This window comes from Elephas maximus, chromosome 22 (assembly GCF_024166365.1).
Source record: "Elephas maximus indicus isolate mEleMax1 chromosome 22, mEleMax1 primary haplotype, whole genome shotgun sequence".
Taxonomy (NCBI): Eukaryota; Metazoa; Chordata; class Mammalia; order Proboscidea; family Elephantidae; genus Elephas; species Elephas maximus.
The window spans coordinates 20432540-20455326 of NC_064840.1; the positions used below are offsets into that span (position 1 = coordinate 20432540).

The 22787-nt window shown below is 47.0% G+C and overlaps 1 protein-coding gene across 2 annotated transcripts; it reads left to right on the plus strand.

Annotated features, from left to right (window-relative positions):
* Window positions 1-1198: 1198 nt before the first annotated feature.
* On the plus strand, window positions 1199-16245 carry TCHP (trichoplein keratin filament binding). 2 transcript variants are annotated; one of them, XR_007514953.1, is made up of 14 exons: window positions 1199-1325; window positions 2172-2359; window positions 4925-5135; window positions 5902-5958; window positions 6744-6812; window positions 7513-7686; window positions 8575-8687; window positions 8877-8943; window positions 9906-10078; window positions 10881-10962; window positions 12738-12923; window positions 13432-13575; window positions 14665-14988; window positions 15403-16245. XR_007514953.1 is itself a non-coding variant. In XM_049866534.1 (13 exons), exons 2-13 carry the CDS (start codon window positions 2172-2174, stop codon window positions 14695-14697), a joined length of 1497 nt encoding a protein of 498 aa, XP_049722491.1. In that variant the 5' UTR covers window positions 1199-1325; the 3' UTR covers window positions 14698-16245. The 2 variants fall into 2 exon arrangements, 1 of the variants encoding a protein (XP_049722491.1); XM_049866534.1 differs by having other exon boundaries at window positions 14665-16245.
* Window positions 16246-22787: the final 6542 nt, after the last annotated feature.

Sequence of the window (22787 nt, forward strand, 5' to 3'; positions counted from 1 at the left end):
TTTATGTGGCCCAGATGGCCTGAAATGTGTAATGGTGGCTACCAAACCAAAAAACCCGCTGCCCTCGAGTTGATTCCAGCTCATAGCAACCGTGTAAGACAAAGTAGAACTCCCCATAGGGTTCCTAAGGCTGTAAACTTTATAGAAGCAGACTGCCACATCTTTCTGCTTCGGAGCAAGCGGCTGGTGGGTTCCAACCGCTGATCTTTCCCTTAGCAGCTGAGTGATGGTGGCTACAAGCTCCTAGAGAAACAGATGGGAGACTCACAACTTCAGGGGGCTGGGTGTCAATCCTGCCTCCTGTCCTTGCTGTGTGACCTCAAGAGAGTTGCTTCACTTCTCTGAGCCTCAGTTTCCTCATCTGCAAAGTGAAGGCAACAAGGGAGGCTTCAGCAAGGTAATAAATGTTAAAAACATCTGGCACATGGCAGGTGTTCAAGAAATGTGAGTTGCTTTGCTTCTTGCTTTCTTTCATCGTTCCCTTTTTTTTTGGATAATGGGGAGAAGGGACTCAAAGTTGGGGATCTACTCATTGGTTTTTAACAATAGAAGGTTACCAGTACCCTACATCTATTTACATCGGTAGTCTCTGCCTTGGTTGCACACCAAACGCACCTAGGCAGCTTGGAAAAACTGATGCCCGGGATCCACCCCCCCGAGTGATTTGTCTGGGGTTTAGTCTGGGGATCGGGATTTCTTAGAGCTCTCCAGGTCATTCTCATGTACAGTCAGGCGGCTTATATTCTTTTCCTCTATCCTATCCCCGTGATTTCCTACCACCCTTACCTTCATCCCCCTAGGTTACCGTGTACTGAACGGATTCTTTTCCTCCATCGTTCCTTATTTTAAGGACTAGTGATCTTTAGGAGCCCAGGTGGTGCAGTGGTTAAGCACTTGGCTGCTAACCGAAAGGCTGCCACCAGCCGCTCTGCGAGAGAAGGGTGTGGCCGCCTGCTTCCATAAAGATGATAGCCTTGGAAACCCTATGGGCAGCTCTACTCTGCCATATAGGGTGGCTATGAGTCGGAATCCACCCCACGGCGATGGGTTTGGTTTTGGGCTTTCTGAAAAGCGACAATTGCTCTTGATCGCCCGCCCAACACTAGGAGGCGCCAGAGAAAACAGACGCCTTTCTTTCTTCCGCGCGCTCAGTATCGCGCTGGAGGCGGCTTGGCCCTCGCGACGCTCCGTCGCCAGGCCCGTTGCCGGGACAACGAACTTTGAAACGGCTGGCGTCAGTGCCGCGCGGCCTGCGGGGAGATTGTCCGGCTTGTGGGACCTTGGCCTGGGTGGGTCGCTTGGGAAACTCCAGGACCCAGAGAAATGTGAGTCGGGAGGCTAGCTTCGTCCGGGAGCCAGCGTGGGGCCCAGGACAGGGTCCCGGCCGCTGTCGGCCCGCAGTGGCGGGAGCGCGGGTTGGTCTGGGGACACGAGGACAGGGCGCCCGGATTCCCGTCCTCACTCTGCTCCGACACTTGCCGCTGTCATCCCGCTTGTCAGATGTGGATGTTGAGGCTCAGTGTCTCCATCTGTGAGATTAGGGATTTGCCCTCCATGATGGCCCAGAGCACTTTCAGCTGCAGCACCTGGTCTGGGGACTGCCAGGGCATTTTGGTTCCAACACACAGCCTGTCACAGTTGACAGAGCCTGGAATCTGGACTCAGACCAACGTGAATTAGAACCGCATCTCTTTTATTTCCTCCATTTCCTGGCTGAGTGTTCCCGGACAAGTCATGTCACCTCTTTAAACTTAAGTTTTCTTATCTACCAAATAACAGAGGTGGTCATAGGGATGAGACTGCTCCTAAGATGTTCCTTAAATGATTGTCACTGTTACTTTATGCAGGGTATAAACCTCCCCAAGGAGTGGTTCTCTGTCTCTGTCTTCAGTGCCCCCGATAATGCCTGGCCCACAGCCAGTGCAGCCCACATTTATTTAAGTCAGCGATTTGCAGTGCTGATAGCAAATCAATTTTAAAATGCCGTTGCCTGGGCGTCACTCTTAAGATTTTCTGATTTAATTGGTCTACTATTTTTTTGAAAGCTCCACCAGGCGATTCCAATGTGCAGCCAGGGGCGAGAGCCATTGATTAGAGGGATGAGGCCGAGCTCGGGAGGGTTCCTGGGGTTTGCAGTTGGCTCACTTTCCTGCCATCGCTGTTCTCCTCAGATGGCACTGCCCACACTGCCCTCCTCCTGGTGCAGCCGGCGGCTCCTAAGTCAGCAGTTGGCACGGCAGCGAGAGCAGGCGGACTGGCTTCGGCAGCAGTGGGATCAGAACCGTCGCTACTTTCAACTGTCTGACATCTGCAGCTCCAAACAGGCAGAGTGGAGCTCCAAGACCTCCTACCAGCGGAGGTAATTGCACAGTGACTGCCAGTTAGATGGAGGTGGGGCCTGCTTGCTGGTCACGGGATGTGGTGTTAAGGGCCCTGGGAATGTGGCTTGGCTTGACATCATGCCTTCTAGAGGGATTTGCTAACAGCAGGGATTGCCTGCATGGTGGTGATGGTTTTTCCAACTAAGAAAGATAAAAGATGCTTAGCTTCATTAGCCTTCAGAGATATGCACATCAAAACCACAATGAGATACCATTTAATTCCCACTAGGATGGCTTAGATTAAAAAAAAAAAATCAGAAAATAATGTATGTTGATGAGGATGTGGGAAAATTGGAGCCCTTATCCATTGCTATTGGAATGCAAAATGGTATAGCCATTGTGGAAAACAGTGTGGCAGTTCCTCAAAAAACTAAAAATGGAACTACCATATGACCCAACAATTCCTAGGTATATACCCAAAAGACTTGAAAGCAGAGACTCAAAAAGAGACATGTACACCAATTTTCATTGCAGCACTATTCACAATAGCCAAAAGGCAGAAATAACCTAAATGCCCATTGACAGATGAATGGATAAACAAAATGTGGTACATACATACAATAAAATACTACTCAGCCAGTTGGAGAAATGAAGTCCTGATACATGCTATAATATGGACGGAGCTTGAAGACATTATGCTGAGCGAAATAAGCTCACAAAAGGACACATATTGTATGACCTCACTTATATATAAAAAGACAAGGAAAGGCACACATATAGAGATCAAAATTTATTAGTTTTTACCAGGGGTGTGAGGAAGAGTGGAAAGGGGGGAGGTTAATGGTGAGGGAAAAATCACATTGATTAAGGGCACAGTTGCACAGCCGATTATTGTAATTGCTGTCAATGAGTTGTACACCTGTAAAAAGTTGAATTGGCAAAAGTGGTATAATAGATATGTTAACAACAACAACAACAAAAAGCTGCTTATGTGCAGCCAGACACCTTACGGGATTTGGTTCCTTGGTTAGGAGGTTTATGGTCATAGTTTCATGGGACACTCCAGTTAATTGGCCTAAGAACGTGTTTAGTGCTTCTGTTCTACCTCCTAGTTCGTTGTGTAGTGCCTGGGGTCTTAAAAGCTTACAAGTGGCCATCCAAGGCACAACAATTGGTCTCTAGTCACCTGTAACAACAGCAGAAGGAGAGTCAGGAACAGGAGGAAGATATGGAATGTGGGCTAATAGCTTCCATGAACAACTGCCTCATTTGCTGTGAGACCAGAAGAACTAGATGGTACCTGGCTGCCATTACTAAATATTTTGAACAAAGATTCCATAGAAGAATGCTGATCAGAATTTCAAATTCTCATGGACTGTAGACTTTCTGGAGCCATGGAAGGTAGACAAACTCCTGAAACTGTTGCCCTGAGATAATCTTTAAACCCTAACCAAAAATATCCCCTGAAGTCATCTTAAAACCAAACGATAGTTTAGCTTAACTAGTAAAAAAGACCAGCCTTGACATTATGCTTTTTTAAGAACTATCTATATGGGATCAAATTGACAACAGGCAACTTGAAAGATTAGATGGGAAGCTTAGGGGCAGTGAGTTTGTTAATGGGGGAGGAACAACTCAGAAAAGGCTGAGAACGGTTGCACGACTCCAAGAATGTAACCAATTCACCAAATTGTACATGTGGAAACTGTTGAATTGGTATATGTTTTGTTGTGTATAATCTCAACAACAACAAAATAAATAAAATTTAGAAAAAAAAAAGACAAAACAATACAGAAGTGTTTGAAGTAGAATTTAGAAGTCATCTTGTAATCCCACATCTCTATACTTCTGTATAAAAACATACATACATAAACCAATTTTTATAGAAATACATGTAAAAATATAGAAGTTAAAAGCATAGGCTTTGGAGTCAGACAAATCTGGGTGGAAATCCTGTCACTTGCTGCATGAATGAGCCTCAGTTTTCTCATCTTTCAAATAGGGCTAAAACAGAACCTCCTTTGTAGGACTTATATGATAGTTAATATAACATTCACGTAAACGTGTATATACACACACATACATACACATAAACTGGTTGCCACTGCATTGACCCTGACTGATGGTGACCCCCTGTGTGTCTAGAGTAGAACTGTGCTCTGCAGGGTTTTCAATGGCTGATTTTTTGGAAGTAGATTGCCAGGCCTTTCTTCTGAGGTGCCTCTGGATGCACTCAAACCTCCAACCCTTTGATTAGAAGCCAAGTGCGTTAACCTATTGCACCACCCAGGGACTCCATAGATATGTATATACACACACATATGTATACACGTGTATACGTACATACACATATATACACACGTGTTTACATACATAAAAAAACATACACATATATGCATACGTACACATATATCTTAGCCCCGGCACACGTAATTGTTTTAAAAAATGAGCTGTTACTGTCATCACATGTACGTAGAAGCCTGTTGTACATGTTCATGTCACCGCGTTACGTCCGCCTCAGCCTCTTACCCACACAGCTGAGCAGAGCCTTCCACCATGCGTCTGCAGCACCGTTGATTTATTGTGGACTCCTCCTCACCCAGCATGCATGCCTATCAGCGTGAGAAGATGAAGGAGGAGAAGAGGAGGAGTCTGGAGGCCAGACGCGAGCGACTCAGGCAGCTTATCCTAGAGGAGCAGGACCTGCTGGCCAAGGAGCTGGAGGACCTGAGGCTGAGCATGAACTCGCGGGAAAGAAGAATCCGGGAGCGGCACGGGAACCTGAAATCGGCCCGAGAAGAGCAGAGGAAACTGGTAACTTCTCATAGGCCCTTAGTAGGAGCATCCCTAGCCTGCCAGTGGGTGCACATGGGTCACCCCCAGGCACACTGGTCCGCTGAGGTGGCCACTGACCCCAGAGAAGCCGGGAAGAGCATAAGTGTTGAGTCCTTAGTCAGGGAGTGTGTTTTGCATGAGCTGACTCTATTATTTTGTCCCCTTGAGTCACTGCACCCAAATCCTTGCCCTTTATTCCATTTCCGTGGTTCTGCAAAGGTCTGGGTGTGGAGTATTTTACCTTCCAGAGTAGTTGGTGGAAGGGAGAGCCCCAATCTGTGTTTTTAGCCTATGTTTTCACCCTGGGAGTGCAAACAGTGATGTCAAGCTGAGCTACTAACTGAACAGTTGGAGGCTCGAGTCCACCCAGAGGTGCCTTGGAAGAAAGGCCTGGTTATCTATTTTCTAAAAATCAGCCATTGAAAACCCTGTGGAGCACGGTTCTACTCTGACACACATGGGTTGCTGTGAGTCAGGGCCGACTTAACAGCAACTTTGTGTTTGAACATATTGTGAAACCCCTAGGTCAGACCTGTCTGTAGCCCAGATTCGGCTCTTGTCTCACTGTTGTAAGAGTCCTTTGCTGACGGGCTCGTGGAGCCATGGGTGCCAGGCCCGGTGCAGTGAGCACGTCGAGTGAGGGGCTTTGAGCCTGGCTCCTGAGCTGGCCTCTGTTGTGGGCGTCAGAGACGTGAGTGGATTTGACGAGTGACATTGTGCTTCCCTTTTTATATTTTCCTGACAGGTTGCTGAGCAGCTTTTGTATGAACACTGGAAAAAGAACAACCCTAAACTTCGAGAGGTGAAAACCAAGGAGATCCTTCCATTGAATTGCCTAAGTAGATGAAGTCGTGTTTCCAGACAGTTTTAAACTTGCATCTTGTGCTGGGTTGAAACAGGAGGGAGCACTGCAGCACCGCACAGAGGACCTGGTGTAGCCTGCATGAGCGGTCCCCGGTCGTTTCACAAACATTTACTTAGCAGCTCGTGCAGGGTTTCCACATGGGCGTGGAGAAGATATGAGGTCCCTGCCATTAAGGAGCTCGCAGTCCAGCAGGGAGACAGTGGGCAGATGGATGCAGTGCAGGATGCTGGGAGCTGGGCCAGCCTGGGGAGATGGGCACGCAGGCAGTGCCTCCACTCAGTCAGGGCCTGGGAGGCGTCTGAGAGGAGAGGCTGGGGTTTGGAAGGACAAGGGCCATTAATTCAAAGGTGCAGAGATGAGGGAAGGATGTTCTAGATAAAGGTGACCACGCTGCCAACCAGGGTGGCCTTTGAAATCGTATTTCCAATTCCCTGTCTGCTAACTTGGAGAAGTTTCTGGTAACTTTCTTCTAACTCTTGACATTGGCCTAGAAGTACCTGCTCCTTTGGTTTTCTAATTCAGCATTCAGACTGGATGTGTTGGGGCCAACCTGCACATGCTTACTGTTCCAAAGTGGGCACCTGGGTCACTCTGAGTCCTCACAAAGAGATGTCATGGTCACATTCCAGTGGTGGCACGGAAGGCAGCACACTGTCCCCCGCAGCAAGTATCTGTCAGATGAGCCAAACAGGGAGTTAATATTCTCACCCTCTCATCCCTAGATTGAACTGGACCTTCACAAGAAGCATGTGATAAACTCTTGGGAAACACAGAGAGGGGAAAAGAAACAGGTATGGTATACAACTCTGGAAACAGTCGCCTATGCTGTGGCCTGAGACTGTCTCTGTCTCTTTGAATTTATTTCTTGTTTTCACTGCTAATGATTCCAAGTGAGGAACAGATTGTTTCCCAGTTTACTAAACACGTGTTAAAACTGACGGTTGGCTCTTAGGGGTACTAGGATCCTCTGAGATAGTTTCCAGGGGCAGAACAAGACCAGGTGGCCAGAGCCGGCAGGCCTCCACAGGGACTTCTAGATGGAATGTGTGCCTTTAAGGACATTTTTTTGTCACTGGCCAGCTCTCTTGATGTAATTGCATCATAAACTCAATCATGGCTTAACAGTGGCATCTACAGGGGTAAATGTCCACACATCTGCTGAACCCATTGCTTTGCCTTTGGGTTCATTTTGGAAAGCATTTGGTTGGATTGTGGAAGGGGAGGAAACCTGCATTCCCGGCATCCCCAAGCCAGGTACCTCCTGAACGCTCCTGGCTACTTTCCTGAGGGCAGCCTCGCTCCCCTAGCACAGGGAGGGACTGAGCCCAGGAGGATGCCCCCTTACCCAGGGCACACGCCCAGGACCACACAGTGAACAAGCCGTACTCAAGGCAGATGTGCGGGCATGAGGAACTGCAGCCTGTGGCCTGCCGGGCTGGGGTGGGAGCCAGATCTTTGAGGCTGACCCCCGATTCATTTGGCCCCATGTAGCAAGAAGCTGCTGAGGAGGAAGAGAAAAAGCGATATGAAAATGAATATGAAACAGCCCGAAGGGAAGCGATGGAACGGATGAAAGCAGAGGAGGAGAGGCGGCAACTGGAGGAGAAACTGTGGGCTGAGGCGCTGCTTCAGCAGATGGAGGAGCTGAAGGTGAAGGAGATGGAGGTGAGCACAGGCCCCACCACGGCCTCCTTCCTGGCACATCTCCTTGCCATCAAATGGGAGTTTAAGAAGCTGTTCTCAATAGAGATTGTATCGGGAGACGTGGTTTTACCAGATGCAACAACAGCTGGGCTCTCCCTTCCCTCGCATGAATTCCCATCTGATGTTTTCCATACCCCTAGGTTGTGTGCCCAGATCCTAGGACGTGAATGATGTGGAGACAATATACGTTCTCTAGACGTGTTTAGAGACCTGCTGTCCCAGAGCCTTCTTAGGACTGGGATTTTTGGTGCGCTACGTGGCCACAATTCAGTCTGATATCCTTAGCACACAGCTCTCCACTGGTAGCAGGTCGTGGGTCTCAAGGCATAAACCATGAGGGTTTTTGGTCCACGGTGCAGTTTCCTGGTGGGGCTGAGTCTTCCCATTCAGATGAGGCGAGGCCCTGGGCTCACTTGGCCCCCTTGTCCCTCCATTCCCCAGGACTGAATGGTTCCATAAACATAATTAGTGCCACTACTTATACTAGGTGCTAAGCGCTGGGGCAGTGCGCAAGGCCCACAGTCCCAGCCATCACGGCAGGAGAGTGTCAGGTGGGGAGACAGACGTTAAGTTCAGTAAAGTGGGGACAAGTACCGGGTCCCGTGGGAACATGGAGCCTCCTTGTCTGCGGAGTTGGGAAAAGCTTTTGGAAATGGCTTGCTGAGATGGGACAGGTAAGCAAGTAAAGCTGGGCAGAGGGGCTCAGTGCCCCAAAGGTGGGAGAGAACATGACTACCAGGGTGGCCAGGCCAGCCCTTGGTGCTTGTGTCTGCCAAAACTGGCAATGAGCAATGAAGGCCGCTCTGATTCCCTTGATCTCAGTTGCATTTCCTGTCTTTGTGACCACAGGCGACCAAACTGAAAAAGGAGCAAGAAAATCTGTTGAAGCAGCGGTGGGAGCTGGAGAGGCTGGAGGAGGACAGGAAGCGGATGGCGGCCTTCCGTCAGAAGGCAGAGCTGGGGTGTGTGAGGAGGCCCTGCTCGCCCCTCCCAGCCCAGGGCCCTTCCAGGCGGCAGGCTCCTTGCTGCTTTCCCAGCCTTGTGTCTGGGGCCTGGACACTATAAAGTATACGACCTATAGTATGTAGTTCTCTAAGCTGTTTAGTTCTTTATAAGATACTGACGGCAGTCTCTGTTTTGCTCACTTGTAGGCGATTTTTGAGACATCAGTATAATGTGCAACTTAACAGACGTACACAGCAGATCCAAGAGGAACTGGTAAGTCCGCAGAGACAGCCTGGCCTTTCTTCCACCCTCTTTTGAAAACAGTGTTTTTCATTGCTCAGTATATGAGTTCATTCTTGTACAAATTAAAACGTAAAGTGAGATTCAACCTTGAATAGCCCCTGTGATCCCTGCCCTCCCCAGAAGTGACCATTTGGTGTGCATCTTTCTAGATATAGTTCTCTACACACTCACCGAGAGAAGGTTTCTGGTGCTTGTTTAAGTATAACTGAAGTTGCATCCTGCAGTGTGTTTACCTGAAGAGATCTCGAATATTTTTTAAGATCAGTGTATTCAGGCTGAGCATGTTCTTTGTTCTTTTGTGGTAGCTGCTCGGTATTCCTATCACGTGCTTTGGGGAGCTCCCTCTCTGAGACAGGGACAAAGAGAGGGAGCAAAACCGCTCTCCTCCCGTCCCCGTCTACGCCAGTCAGACAACCCCAGGTAGCAGCGTCACTGCTGCTATTCTGAGTCTTTCTTTACAGCATTCCACGGTAGAGATCACATAAAAGTAATTCTCTTACTAATGGATATTTGAGTTGTTTCTGATTTTTCCCTCTTACGTAAAGCCGCCACAAACATTCTGTACATATATCTGTGCAGTTCTGTCACTGTAGTCTGTGTTCCTAGAAGTGGAATCGCTGCCAGAGTGTGTCCTAAAAAGCTCTGCCCGTTTTCAGTTCCACAGACATGTCTGGGATCACAGACACGCACGTGATGGCAGAGGGTCTGTGTTAGGGAGAGAGCTCCTGGGCCTCTGCAGTGTTTAAACCATCCCTAAGCGATTATTCCATGTCTGTTCTGAAAAAGCCATCCCACATCTTCCCATGTCTGCCTGGAGAGCATTTGGAAGGCTCACAACCCCCTGCTCTCAGGAGAGCGCTCAGCAGGTGGTTGGCTGCTGCTGCTCAGGGCTCTGCCCAGCTCACCGCTGCATGTCATCCTGCTTCCTCTAGGAGGCAGACAAGCGGATCCTCCAGGCGCTCCTCGAGAAGGAGGATGAGAACCAGCGCGTCCAGCTGGCCAGGCGGGAGCAAGCCCTGGCCGATGTGGCATGGATGAAGCAGGTGATCGAGGAGCAGCTGCAGCTGGAGCGGGAACGGGAGGCGGAGCAGCAGACGCTGTTGAGGTGAGAGGTGGTGACTGTCTGGACGGGACCCTGTGGGCCTTTGCTCTGGGGCCTCACAGGCCCTGCTAGTCACAGGAAAGTCGCCACTTGTTACGGAAACTTCTATCCATGTTGATTTGTCCATCATTCCTGAGGAGCACATCTTTGCTGTCGGGTCCAGTTTGTGGTGGGGTGTTTCCCTTTTAGGTCATTGAAAGTGGAAGTCATGGTAGAGAGTCAGGATCTGTTGATCTAAAATCTTAGAAACTTGAAAGGCTGTATATTAGAGAAGTGCTGAATACTTCTTAACTCTATTAAATGGGTCTGGATCCCAAAATTAAACTAGTAGAGTCAAACCTGAGAACAGGTCATGTTTTCTGAGCACTTACTGTGTACCAGACACGAGGATTTAATGCTGATGCCCAGCCGTCAGGGCACGGAGACTCGAGGGCGAGCCAGCCTGGCCCCGGGACAGTGGTGAGGAGGCTCCGGCACAAGCCCTGCCCCTCCTCTCCCAGGTCCTGATGACTTCCTTCACCACGGGCTTAAATGGCCGTGGTGGTGGAGCGTTCCAGGTGTTGTGTGTAAGGAAATGGGGCATATTAAAAAAGGTAATTTAAAGTACTCATGGTAATACTTTCTGTGAATGTTGCCCTTCATTTTAAGCTTTTAAAGCTTGTTTGGGTAGGTTTACTTGAGGGCTGGCCCCACAGGAAGCCCAAGATGTGCGCTCACCGATACTTTGGGGCCCTGTTTGTTCTTTTGTTAACGTTCTGCCCTCGGTGGTGGTAGGGGCCTGCCCTCATCTATGTTGTTTGCCTAGGGACGAGGCTAAGGAGGTGTGGGAGAAGAGAGAGGCGGAGTGGGCCCGAGAGAGGAGTGCACGGGACCGACTGATGAGTGAGGTAATCGCCGCGCGCAGACACGAGGGGCCATCACGTCGCTGGGCAGGTGTCCAGGAGTCACTGACCACAGCCTGGCCCTCAGATCTTCTGGGGGCAGAGTCTTCTCTGGTCATTTTAAATGGGATTTAAAAAGCATGATAAAGGTAACATAAGCTTATTAACAAAAAAACTCAGAATGACAGAAAAGTGAAAATGAAAAAAAATCCAGAGCCCCATCATCCACGTAAGCCAAACACCAGACCCATCGCTGTCACGGCAGCTCCAACTTCGGGCGACCCCGTCTGTTTCCGAGTGGAACTGTGCTCTACAGGATCCTCATCCACAGAAAAACCAAACCAAGCCTGTTGTGGTCCAGTCCCTTCTGACTCATGGCGACCGGATAGGACAGGGTAGAACTGCCCCCTAGGGTTTCCAAGGAGCGCCTGGCGGATTCCAACTGCCGACCTTTTGGTTACCAGCCGAGCTCTTAACCACTGTGTCACCAGGGCTCCTTGATCCACATCCTTGATCCACATCACCACTACTAATTTCCTCCTACTCTTCTATGTATATTTTTAAATACTGTGTTATCTTTGATTTCAAGCATCTTATCATACTATTACATCATCTTCCCAGATATTATTTCAGGGCTGCATAAGATAACCTCACGTGGGTGTATCATAGTTGGTTTAACCATTCCCCACGTGTGGGTATCCTGGTATTTTGCAACTCTGAGCCAGTATGAGAAACACCGCAATGAACATCTTGGTACATAAGGTTTTTCCATATTTAGGCATTTTTTTCCCTTAGGGTAGATAACCAGAAGTGGGCTAAGTGGGTTAAAGACTGTAATTATTTTGTCAGTGTATAAGTAATGCATAGACAACACACCTCGGTTATGAGGAAATCTTTTGGGAAAAAAAATTGTCTTCTTTATCCATGTACTGAAAGTTATTTTAAAATGGTTTGTAGCATGCCAGTACACTGTATTTTGGAATTCATGGGAAACCAGGTCTCAGTTGGTGATGTTTCACTTTTGTGAATACCAAATATTCTCCAGCGTCTTTTGATTTTCCCCATTTTAAATTCTTCTCCGGGTTGTGGCCACTTTCCATGTCCCCTCCAGAGAGCATAAATGTGGGTCCCATCCTGACCGCGTGCTGGCTTGGTGGAGGGTGTGATTCTGCTCTGTGGCCAGGGCTCCACCACAGCAGGCCTCTGCTGCTTTGAACAGTAGATTCAAACCCAAGATGGTGGTGAGGCTGTGACCCAGACTCTGCCTCTGGTCATTGTGGCTCGTGGCTTTTTTTCTTTTTTTTAGAACCCACTGATAGGGAGCGAGACATACCTTGTTTCTGGGGAAGGGCATCACCTACAACTTCTTTAGTCTCTTGGTGCTTAGCCAGGTGTTGGGGGTGGGTGGGAAAAGCCTCTGTACCCTAGCAAACGTGGCAAACGTTGATTGGACCAAATTCTGTGGTCTGGACTTGCCTTAAAAAAAAAAAAAAAGTTGCCACTGAGATGATCCCGACTTACGGCAACCCCACGTGTGTCGGAGTAGAACTATGCTCCGTAGGAGGGTTTTCAGTGGCAGACTTTTTTGGAAGTACGTCACCAGGCCTTTCTTCCCAGGTGCCTCTGGGTGGATTCGAACCTCCAAGCTTCTGGTTAGCAGCCAGACACTTAACCACTGCGCCACCAAGGCTCCTCTTGACTTGCTTTAGTCTTAGGCTTGTAGAACGAGTATCTGTTAGAGTCAGACTGGAAGCTTCACTTTTCCTTTCTGCTGAGGACAGGTTCTGATGGGGAGACAACAACAAATCCAAGAGAAGATTGAACAGAATCGACGTGCACAAGAGGAGTCCCTGAAACACAGGGAGCAACTCATCCGCCATCTTGAGGAGGCGAGAGAATTGGCTCGTCGGGAGAAAGAGGAGAGTGAAGAACTGAAGTCGGCGCGGAAACAGGAGCTAGAAGCCCAGGTGGGGCTCACCCCAGGGGTAGGAACAGTCTGCAGGAGCAGCAAGGGCGCGCGAGAGCCTTGGCAGTAGCCCCAAGGGAATGAGCCCTGCTGGATCCCAGGCCATGCTTCTGAGTCAGAAGCCCTTGACTGATTCCGCTGCCTGGCACTGGGTGTTGTCCCCAAAGTCCACGTGTGGGGGTTCAGTGCACTGCTTTTGTTTCCAGTTGAAACCCGGCCCACATGATTGTAATTCAGACTCACTCCAGTAAGTTACTGAATTCAGTACCTGATACGCAACACAAAGTAGTCCTCAAACATGGCCTCATCCAGAGCTTTTACAAGGTGCACAGTCCCATCCACTTGACCTTTTTCAGTCCCCTAAGTTTCCCTCCTGCTCATTGGCACGTGCCGTCACCGTTACTTAGCTCTGATTCCGCAGCTGGGCAGAACCAGGGCTCACCCTGTGGTCAGAGGCAGGACTCTGCCCATGGGCCTGTGTCATGGGTGACGTCGCTCTTAATACCCAGGTTGCAGAGCGCCAGCTGCAGGCACTGGAAGAGGACCAGCAAGAGGAGGAGGAGGAGGAGGAGGCCAGGCAGGTGGAGCAGCTCACCGACACCCTCCTCCAGCAGGAGGCGAAGATGATGGCTGAGCAGGGCTATCGGCCCAAGGTAGGGACCACTGCTGCTGAGCCAGACTCCAGCCGGCACCACCCTTCAGGCCTATGCATAGCCTTGTGCTCAGCTCTGCTTTCCAGCCGTCCCGGGTTCTTTCCCGCTTCTCTTCTCTTGTATCTCTCTCCCCGCCTGGTAGGGAACCTCGACCCAGGGTCTGTGTTGGTCCTCGGTTGGATCTCAAATAGCCCTTGAGGTGATTTTGCTTTGGCTGCTGCCACTGCAGCCCTCAGATGGTGAGCTGCATGCCTCCCCACCCTGTGTGGGGACAAAGAGCGATCTAAGGAGAGCATTGTCTACCGCTGACAAGGGGTGAAAGAGCGGTGGTACCAGATCTGACTACAGACAGCCAGAGCCCTGGTGAGCAGGAGGCCTGCTTCAGGTCCCTTCCTCCTCTCAGGGCCTCTTGTTGCCTTCTCCCTCTTTGTGATCCTCTCCTCTCCTGATCTCTGAGGCATCTATCTCTCCCTGTCTAAGTACCTGAGTGAGCCCCCTACGCAGGACACCTTGGGAGCACAGAGAAGCAAAGGCTGTGACCCTGTCTGAGGGAGCTGCTGACTAGGGCACCAGTGATGATGAGGGCAGCAGGCCTTGCCTCTGCCCCTCCATTACTGCTGGGCTGAGGAGCCCTGCTGGGGTGCCATGCTGGCCGCTGATCAGTGTTCCCAAAGTGCCTTTCCTGGGATGCATGCTGCAGAAGAGAAGGGGCCGGCTCCTTCCATGGTCAGGTAACTCTGGGAAACTGTGAAACAGAGTTGGAGCAGGTACTTCGTTTGCTGTAGAACTTGAACATCCCAACACAGTGTTGACTCTCCAAGAGGTTCAAGGAACAGCATTTTCTAAACTCACCTGACCATGGATCGAGTTTCTCAGAATCAGGGTCCTACAGAGCACATCTGAAAATGTTTCTGAGGGCCGGTACCTTTTAAAAAGGTATCAAGTGCCTCATTTATGGCTTAGGGTCAAAGCTGTGAATGAAAACAGCCATTTAAGCTGTGCCTTTAGCTTGTACTTAAAATGGGACGAATTCCCAGTGCTCCAGAGGCTGCTCATCTGACCCGTCATATCTTTTCTTTCTCTTCCCAGACTTACGGACATCCCAAGATTGCTTGGAACTGACCCCGTCTGTCCCGTCAGCACAGGGAGGGAGGATGTTGGGGTTTGTGATGTGCAGCCACCAGGCACTTTTACAATATTCTGTTACAGTCCGGGTGTCAGGTGCCGTAAAGTAGTTCCGCGGTGCCTGTTCAGGTGTGTGATGGATGACATGGATTGAGGGCTGGCCAGACACGAAGGTGCTGAGGAAGCTCACACCATGAAAGGCCCTTCCTGCCTCTCTTCTCCAAGAAAGCAGCTGTTACCGGCACGTGTTTCCGGTGCTGTCAACAGTCGTAACGTGTTTATAAATAGGTAAGGCTTGAATCCATACTGGGAGCTCCCAGCCATGTTCCCTGACTGGGGCATGTTTTCCTGTTGTTGTCTTCTTCATTGTCAGCCTCCTAGCTAGAGATGTGGGCAGGCTTTTCAGCTGTTAAAATTACCATTTAAAATTTAATTTCAAAATTCTCTTGAAAACAGGCTAGTAGGTCTTGGTGCAGTTGACTTCACAGGGTTATGGCAGAGTCGTGTCCTGTGTGTTCTGAAAGAAAAGAACTTTTAACCAGTTAAAACCCTGAGATAGAGTCTACTTGGTCCACGGATGCTTTGTGGAAAGGTCGAGGATTGAGGAAGCGTTTTGGAGTTTTCATAGAACACTGGGTGTGGGTTTGTGATGGATGTTAACAGTGGGTGTGATGGTTGTCACCTGGTTGCCTAATCTTCCAGAGGCACAACAGTGTGGACCTCTGGTGTCTTGGGAAGGTCCCTCGGTCTCAGCTCAGCTGCGTGCAGCTTTCCAGGATTTCCAGGCCCAGAGGAAGGGGCACTGAACCTGAAGACTAAGAAGCACAGATGGGCCAACGTGGCATCCTGTTAGATGAACTCTCTACAAAGAGCTACAGGTCCCTTGCAGCAGTAATATTTTTATAACTTATATTTGTTCCATACTCTTTCTCGCAGGTTTCAGTTTGCATTGCATTGTGTACAAGATTCCATATTTCAGTACATTTTCACCTGTATTGCTAATTACAGGGCATAATTACATGGTTCTGAAAGCCACAGTTTATTAAAAATCCTGAGTCTAAGGGCCTCATTGCCTTTCACTTCCGTTGTGCTATGAAAACACAGAGCTGTGGATTGCCCTGGAACCCGCTTCTCATTGCCCTGTCTTGAATGTCTCTGGCTGTGCTCCCCTGAGAGCATCACTCCCAGGGTGCCAGTTCTGCTCATTTCCCTCGTCTGCTGGCCCGTCATTGTGCAGTGGAGTTCTGGTCTGACCCTCTGGGCTCCACGCATGCTACTGTTGTTCTTAATAATTGCTGGAAGTGAGCTGTATGGACGATGTATTTTTACTGATTTAATTCACATTGCCTACAGGTTTGGACATTTCTGTGACTGGTCACATTTTATAGGTTATGTTCATTTTTCTTGTAAATGCGGTGCTGTTCCTCCCTCTTGTTTCCATTGGCGCTTCCTCTAAATAAACCACAGAAAATTATTAGCAGTTACATACTGACTGAGTTCCAGGACATAACCAATGTAAATAGAATGCCTAGTAAATAGGCACTTAGATACTTACTAAATAAAATTTATTTCTTTACTTACTTTTTTGGCTTGTTCGTTTTTTTGTGGCCTGGCGTAATCTTCCTTATCAGCATTAAGAACTTTGTTACACTGGCTCTCTACCCTAGAATAATACTGAATACATGTTTTATCACTAAGCGGAGCCAAAATATTTGTCTTCTAAATTTAGGGCCTTCACTCTTAAACTATTTCTATTATACCCCTGTTCCTATCCTTTCATATGTAGTTTGATGTGTGCTGGTTCTATAGACATATATTGGTTTTCATCATATGCATGTGAAAGCTGGACAATGAATAAGGAAGACTGAAGAAGAATTGACGCCTTTGAATTGTGGTGTTGGAGAAGAATACTGAATATACCATGGACTGCCAGAAGAACGAACAAATCTGTCTTAGAAGAAGTACAACCAGAATGCTCCTTAGAAGCAAGGATGGCGAGACTGCGTCTTACATACTTTGGACATGTTGTCAGGAGGGATCAGTCCCTGGAGAAGGACATCGTGCCTGGCAGAGTCCAGGGTCAGCGGAAAAGAGAAAGGCCCTCAACGAGGTGGACTGGCACTGTGGCTGCAACAATGGGCGCACACATAACCATGATTGTAAGGATGGCGCAGGACCAGGCAGTGTTTCGTTCTGTTGTACATAGGGTTGCTATGAGTCGGAGCCAACTCGACGGCACCTAACAACAACACTGTCTCTCAGCACCTTTTTCTACTTTACTGTCAGATGAGTGATCTTGCAGATTATTCTTCAGCGATTCTTCAGTAAAGGGCAGTTCCTTTAGTACAATGGTGTGGAAACCACTGCTAGTATGAAATGATTCTTACCTCGTTGTGTACATAACGAAGATTTTCCCTCTTTTCCTGCCCCTCACTCAGCACGTATTCTCTCTAGGAAGGTGTCAGGCCGGGGGGAGGCTGTGGAGCCAAACAAGAAAATAATGCCGGGAATCAGCCCAGCCCATGATAAGGAGACATCCCTGACAGGCACAGGCCCAGCTGTAACTCGTGGGACTGCAGAGACTGTGCAATAAATATATTCAGTACATTTGTATTGCTTTATGGATATAATGAATATTTTTTGCACGGTCTGGGTTTTTAATAGTTTAATGCCTTTAACAGCATTGGCATTAGCAGTTCCACCCATGAAGCTCAGCTGCTAACCAAAAGGTCAGCAGTTCAAATCTAGCTGCTCTTTGGAATCCATATGGGTTTTCTTTATTCTGTCTTGTAGAGTTGCTATAAATTGGAATTGACTCAGTGGCAATGGTTTTATTTGATATTGAGTAAGAACAGACTATAAGAAGAACAAACAAATCTATCTTGAAAGTACAGCCAGAAATACGCCTTAGAAGCAAGGATGGCGAGACTTCATTTCACGTACTTTGGACATGTTATCAGGAGGGACCAGTCCCTGGAGAAGGCCATCATGCTTGGTAAAGTAGAGGGTTTCAGTGAAAGAGAGGAAGACCCTCAATGAGATGGACTGACACAGTGGCTGCAACAATGGGCTCAAACATAGCAACAAGTTTGAGGATGGGCAGTGTTATATTCTGTATACGCGGTCACTGTGAGTCAGAACTGACTTGATGGCACCTAACAACATTTGATATTGCAGGGTCTTCATTTTAGAGAGGCATTTATGACAATGTTATGAACAATTAAAAACGGTGCAGGGGCCCTCTCTGTACTATTTTTTCAACTTCCTATGAATCTATAATTATTAAAAAAAAAAAATAGGAACTCTTCATGACTCCTAGTGTAGGGGAAATTTCTTAAGACACAAGGAACACTAACCATAAGGAAAAGATTGATAAACTTGACTATATTAAAAAAGCTTATCATCAAAAGATACTTAAGGAGAGGGAAGAGATGTGCCACAGAATAGGAAAGGATATTTGTAACCCATATAAGCCATAAAGGACTAGTGCGTACAACATTTATAAATCTATGAATAATTAATAAAGAGAGAACCTAATAGAAAAATGGGTAAAAAACTTGAACGGGCACCTCAGAAAAGAGGAAATCTAAATGGCTAATAAACATGAAAGAGCATTCAACCACATTATTATTAATTTGAACATTTTATTGTGGTTTAGGTGGAAGTTTACAGAGCAAATTAGTTTCTCATTAAACATCAGTTCCAAGTTTGAATGGTGTCTAAGGGTCATAGTCTTGGGGGTTCCACCAATTTCTGTCAGACCAGTAAGTCTGGTCTTATTTATGGGTTTGAATTTTGTTCCACATTTCTCTCCCACTCTGTCCATGACTTAACTATTGTTGTCCCAGTCAGAGCGGTCAATAGTGATAGATGGGCACCACCTAGTTCTTCTGGTCTCAGGCTAGTGGAGGCTGTGGCTCATGTGGACCATTAGTCCTTTGGACCAATTGTTCCCTTGAATCTTTGGTTTTGTTCATTCTCCTTTGCTCCGGATGGGAAGAGACCAATTGTTATATATTAGATGGCCACTTGCAAGCTTTTAAGACCCCCAGTCACTTAACTCACCAAGGTAGGATGTAGAACACTGTCTACATGGATTATGATATGCCAGTTGACCTAGACATCTGCCCTGAGACTATGGTCCCTAACCCTCAAGCCTAGTATCTTAGTCCCAGAAGTGTATGGTTATAGACAGGAAGTTTTCATGACTGTGTCCCCTGTGTACACTATTGCATACATGGGTATATTTGTGGCATGTACACACATAGATGTATATGAGTGTACTTCCATATACCCTCCAACCCCTGTTCAGTTTATGTATCTACTTATATATCCAATTGTATATTATTTTTTGTTATTACTGTTGTTACAGGTTTGTATTAGTATTTATCATTATTGCCTTTTACTCTTGTGTGCCTTTCAGTGTCTTCTTTTACTTTGACTATGTTATGCTGACTTCCCCCATATTGTGTATTATCTCTCCCTTCACCAAAGCTGGAAATCCTTTGGGGCAGTTCTACCTGTCCTATTAAAAAAAAAAAAAAAAACCTGTTGCTTTTGAGTTTCTCCAGTCTCTCTCAGGCCAGTAAGTCTGGTCTTTTTTTGTGAGTTAGAATTTTGTTCTACATTTTTCTCCAGCTCTGCCTGGGACCCTCTACTGTGATCCCTGTCAGGGCAGTTGGTGGTAGTAGCCAGGCACCATCTAGTTGTACTGGATTCAGTCTGGTGGAGGCTGTGGTAGTTGCGGTCCATTATTCCTTTGGACTAATCTTTTCCTTGTGTCTTTAGTTTTCTTCATTCTAGCTTGCTCCCAAGTTTTTCTTTTCAATGGTGTTAGTTTTATGTATTTAGGGGGTCTGTTTTTGGGTGTGTAGATATTTATTATGGTTATGTCTTCTTGGTGGATTGTCCCTTTAATTATTATATGATGCCCCTCATCTCTTATGATGGAGTTTGATTTAAAGTCAATTTTATCAGATACTAATATTGTCACTCCTGCTCTTTTTTGGTTACTGTTTGCATGGTATTTTTCCATCTTTTGATTTTTAACCTGTTTATGTCTTTGTGTCTAAAGTGTGTCTCTTGTAGGCAACATATTGATGGGTCATTTTTTTTAATACATTTTGCAACTCTTTGTCTCTTGATTGGTGTATTTAAACCATTTACATTCAATGTGATTATCAATAGATATTAATTTAATGTTGTCATTTTGTTAGCTTTTTGTTGTGGTATTGACGTTTTCTTTGTTTCACTTAATTTTCTGTGCTGAGTTTTTTGTTTATATATTTATTTCCCTCATTGTTGTTCATTTTGTGTTTATAGAGCCTTTATGGTTTCCTTTAGTATGGTAAGTAGATTTATTAACTTTCTTTGTGGTTACTCTGACATTTACCTTTATCTTCCTAAGTTTAAGACAGTCTGTTATGTCTTGATACTGCCATGACTTTCTCTCCATATGGAAGTTCTGTCTACACCATTTATTCCCCTTTTGTTTTGAAGTTGTTGTTGCTTACAGATTGACATCTCTGCTTCCGTGTTTTTTGTTCTGTGGTTTTATTTTACTTTTGAGATTTCTCTATCTGGGTTGACATCTTGATGATGCCATCAGGTGGCTTACTCTCAGGTTGTTGTTTGATGTTATTGGTTCTCTACCTGAAGGATGCCCTTTAAAATTGTAAGGATGGTCTGGTTTTCATAAATTTCACTAATTTCTGTTTATCTGAGAATATCCTAATTTTGCCATCATATTTGAGAGACAGTTTTGCTAGGTATATGATTCTTGGTTGGCAAATTTTTTCTTCCAGGGTTTTATACAGGTCATCCCATTGCCTCCTTGCCTGCGTGGTTTCTGCTGAGGAAGCTGAACTTAGTCTTATTGGAGTCCCTTTGTAGGTGATATTTTGTTTTCCCTGAAGTGTTCTCAAAATTCTCTTATCTTTGGACTTGCAGAGTTTGATTATCATACGTCTTAATAACTTTGTTTTGGAGTCTATCCTGTATGGGGTTCTTTGAGAGTCTTGGATAGGAATCTCATCTTTCATAATATTGGGAAAGTTTTCTTCCAACAGATCTTCAAAAATTCTGTTTTTTTTTTTTTGGTCCTATTCTGGGATTCCAATCATGCATAAATTATTTCTCATCATAGTGACCCATATAACTCTTAGGTTTTCTTCATTTTTTTCTGCTTTGTCCTCTATTTCACTAATTCTTTCTTTCATTGTTTCAGTGCTACTTCTCTGTCCTTCGACTGAGCTATCTATTTCTGGTATTTTATTGTTAATTTTCTGGATTTTTAGTTGCTGTTTTTGTATGATTTGTAATTGCCTCTTAAATTTGTCCCTTTGTTCTTGCATTGTTTTCCTGAATTATCCTAGGGTTTGGTCTGTGTTTTGCATGGTCCCTTTGAGGACCCTATATAGGCCTTTGGAATCCCTCATCAGGCAGTTCCTTACCATCTCTTCCTCAGGAGGGTTTCTGAACTATCCTAGGGTTTGGTCTGTGTTTTGCGTGGTCCCTTTGAGGACCCTGTATACGCCTTTGGAGTCCCTCATCAGGTGGTCCCTTACCATCGCTTCCTCAGGAGGGTTTGTGAACTATCCTAGGGTTTGGTCTGTGTTTTGCGTGGTCCCTTTGAGGACCCTGTATACGCCTTTGGATCCCTCATCAGGCGGCCCCTTACCACCTCTTCCTCAGGAGGGTTTGTGCCCCTTTAGTTTGGTCACTTGGTTGAGCCACCTTGTCTTGTTTCTTTATATGATTTGATATTTTTTGCTGTCTCCAAGGCAATAAGGTGTCATTTACTTACAAATTTTTGTTTTGTTCTGTCAGCCGTACTTCGGTGGATGCTCATTTGGTGACATGGGGGTGTTCTCTACCTGCTCTCAGGTGGACAGGGCAGCATCAGGGAGGGGGAGCCCTTATTGCTGTTCACGGTATGTGTGAGATGGCTGAGGGTGTGCTGGGTGGGTGCTAGCCAGGGGTACGGGAATGCTTACAGTTGCTCGCTGTGTGGGTGGGTGGCAGGCAAGGAGCAGGACAGGTGGCCAGGGGTCACGAAGGTACTCTCTCCAGCTGGGGAGGGGCAGGGTGGGTAGCTGGGAAGGGGAGGGGAGAGAAAAACAACAAAAAAAAGGGAGGGGTGTTGTTTACTGCTCTGTGTTTGCCATCTACCCTACTGGTCAGGTACCACTGCAGGAGAGTTGTCCTGTCTCTGGGTCCTGATTTCCTCCCTGCTTTGCATACACTGGGATCCCTGAAGCTCTCATCTGTCTTCCCATACTTTCCCTCCTTGGCTCTAGCTCATGGCCTGATTACCTCGTTTCACTCCAGGTATGTCTATGCAGTTTCTCTGTCTCTTTCTTGGCTTGGTCTGAGTTTTGCCTGATTTCCTTCCTGATCTCTTGAAGAGCTCTGTATATTAATCTTTTGAATTCTACCTCTGGTAATTCTAAGACCTTCTCTTCCTCCAGGAGGTTTCCTGGTTCTTTGTTTTGGCCAATTGCTGGAGCCATCATGATCTGCCTCTTCATGTGATTTGATATTGACTGTTGTTTCTGAGCCATCAATAAGTTATTATATTTACGTTTGCTTACTGTATCTTGGCTTTTTGTTTTGCTCTGATATGCCCAAATAGGTTGGGTGTGTAAGCTACTTTGGTTAGCGGTGTCTTTGAAATTCTCACATCCTGTTGCCAGGTGGTTAGAGCTGCTATAGGTGTGTGAGCCCAGGATTCCGTTTACTTTTCTTGTGTGGATTCAGCTCCAGTGTCCAGGTCGTCAGCCACTGAGTGTGTGGTGCCGGCTCTCACCTACAGTCCTAGATGGGCAGGGTTATGCATGGGTGATTGGAGCAGGCACCAATATCTGGCTGCAGTAGGGGGTTATGTGCTTTGCAAGGTAGGGGGCTGATGGCTGCCGCCGAGTGCCTAGGTAGAAGGTGTGTCCTTGTCCCCTAGATTGGGTAGGTGGGTGAGTTTTGCAGCCACACTTTGGGCACCCAATGTTGTTGGCTGTAAAGATTGGGAGGCACCACTTATTCTCAAACGCTATCGTGGGTGGCTAGGTGGAATGGGTGAAGCCGCCAGTCCT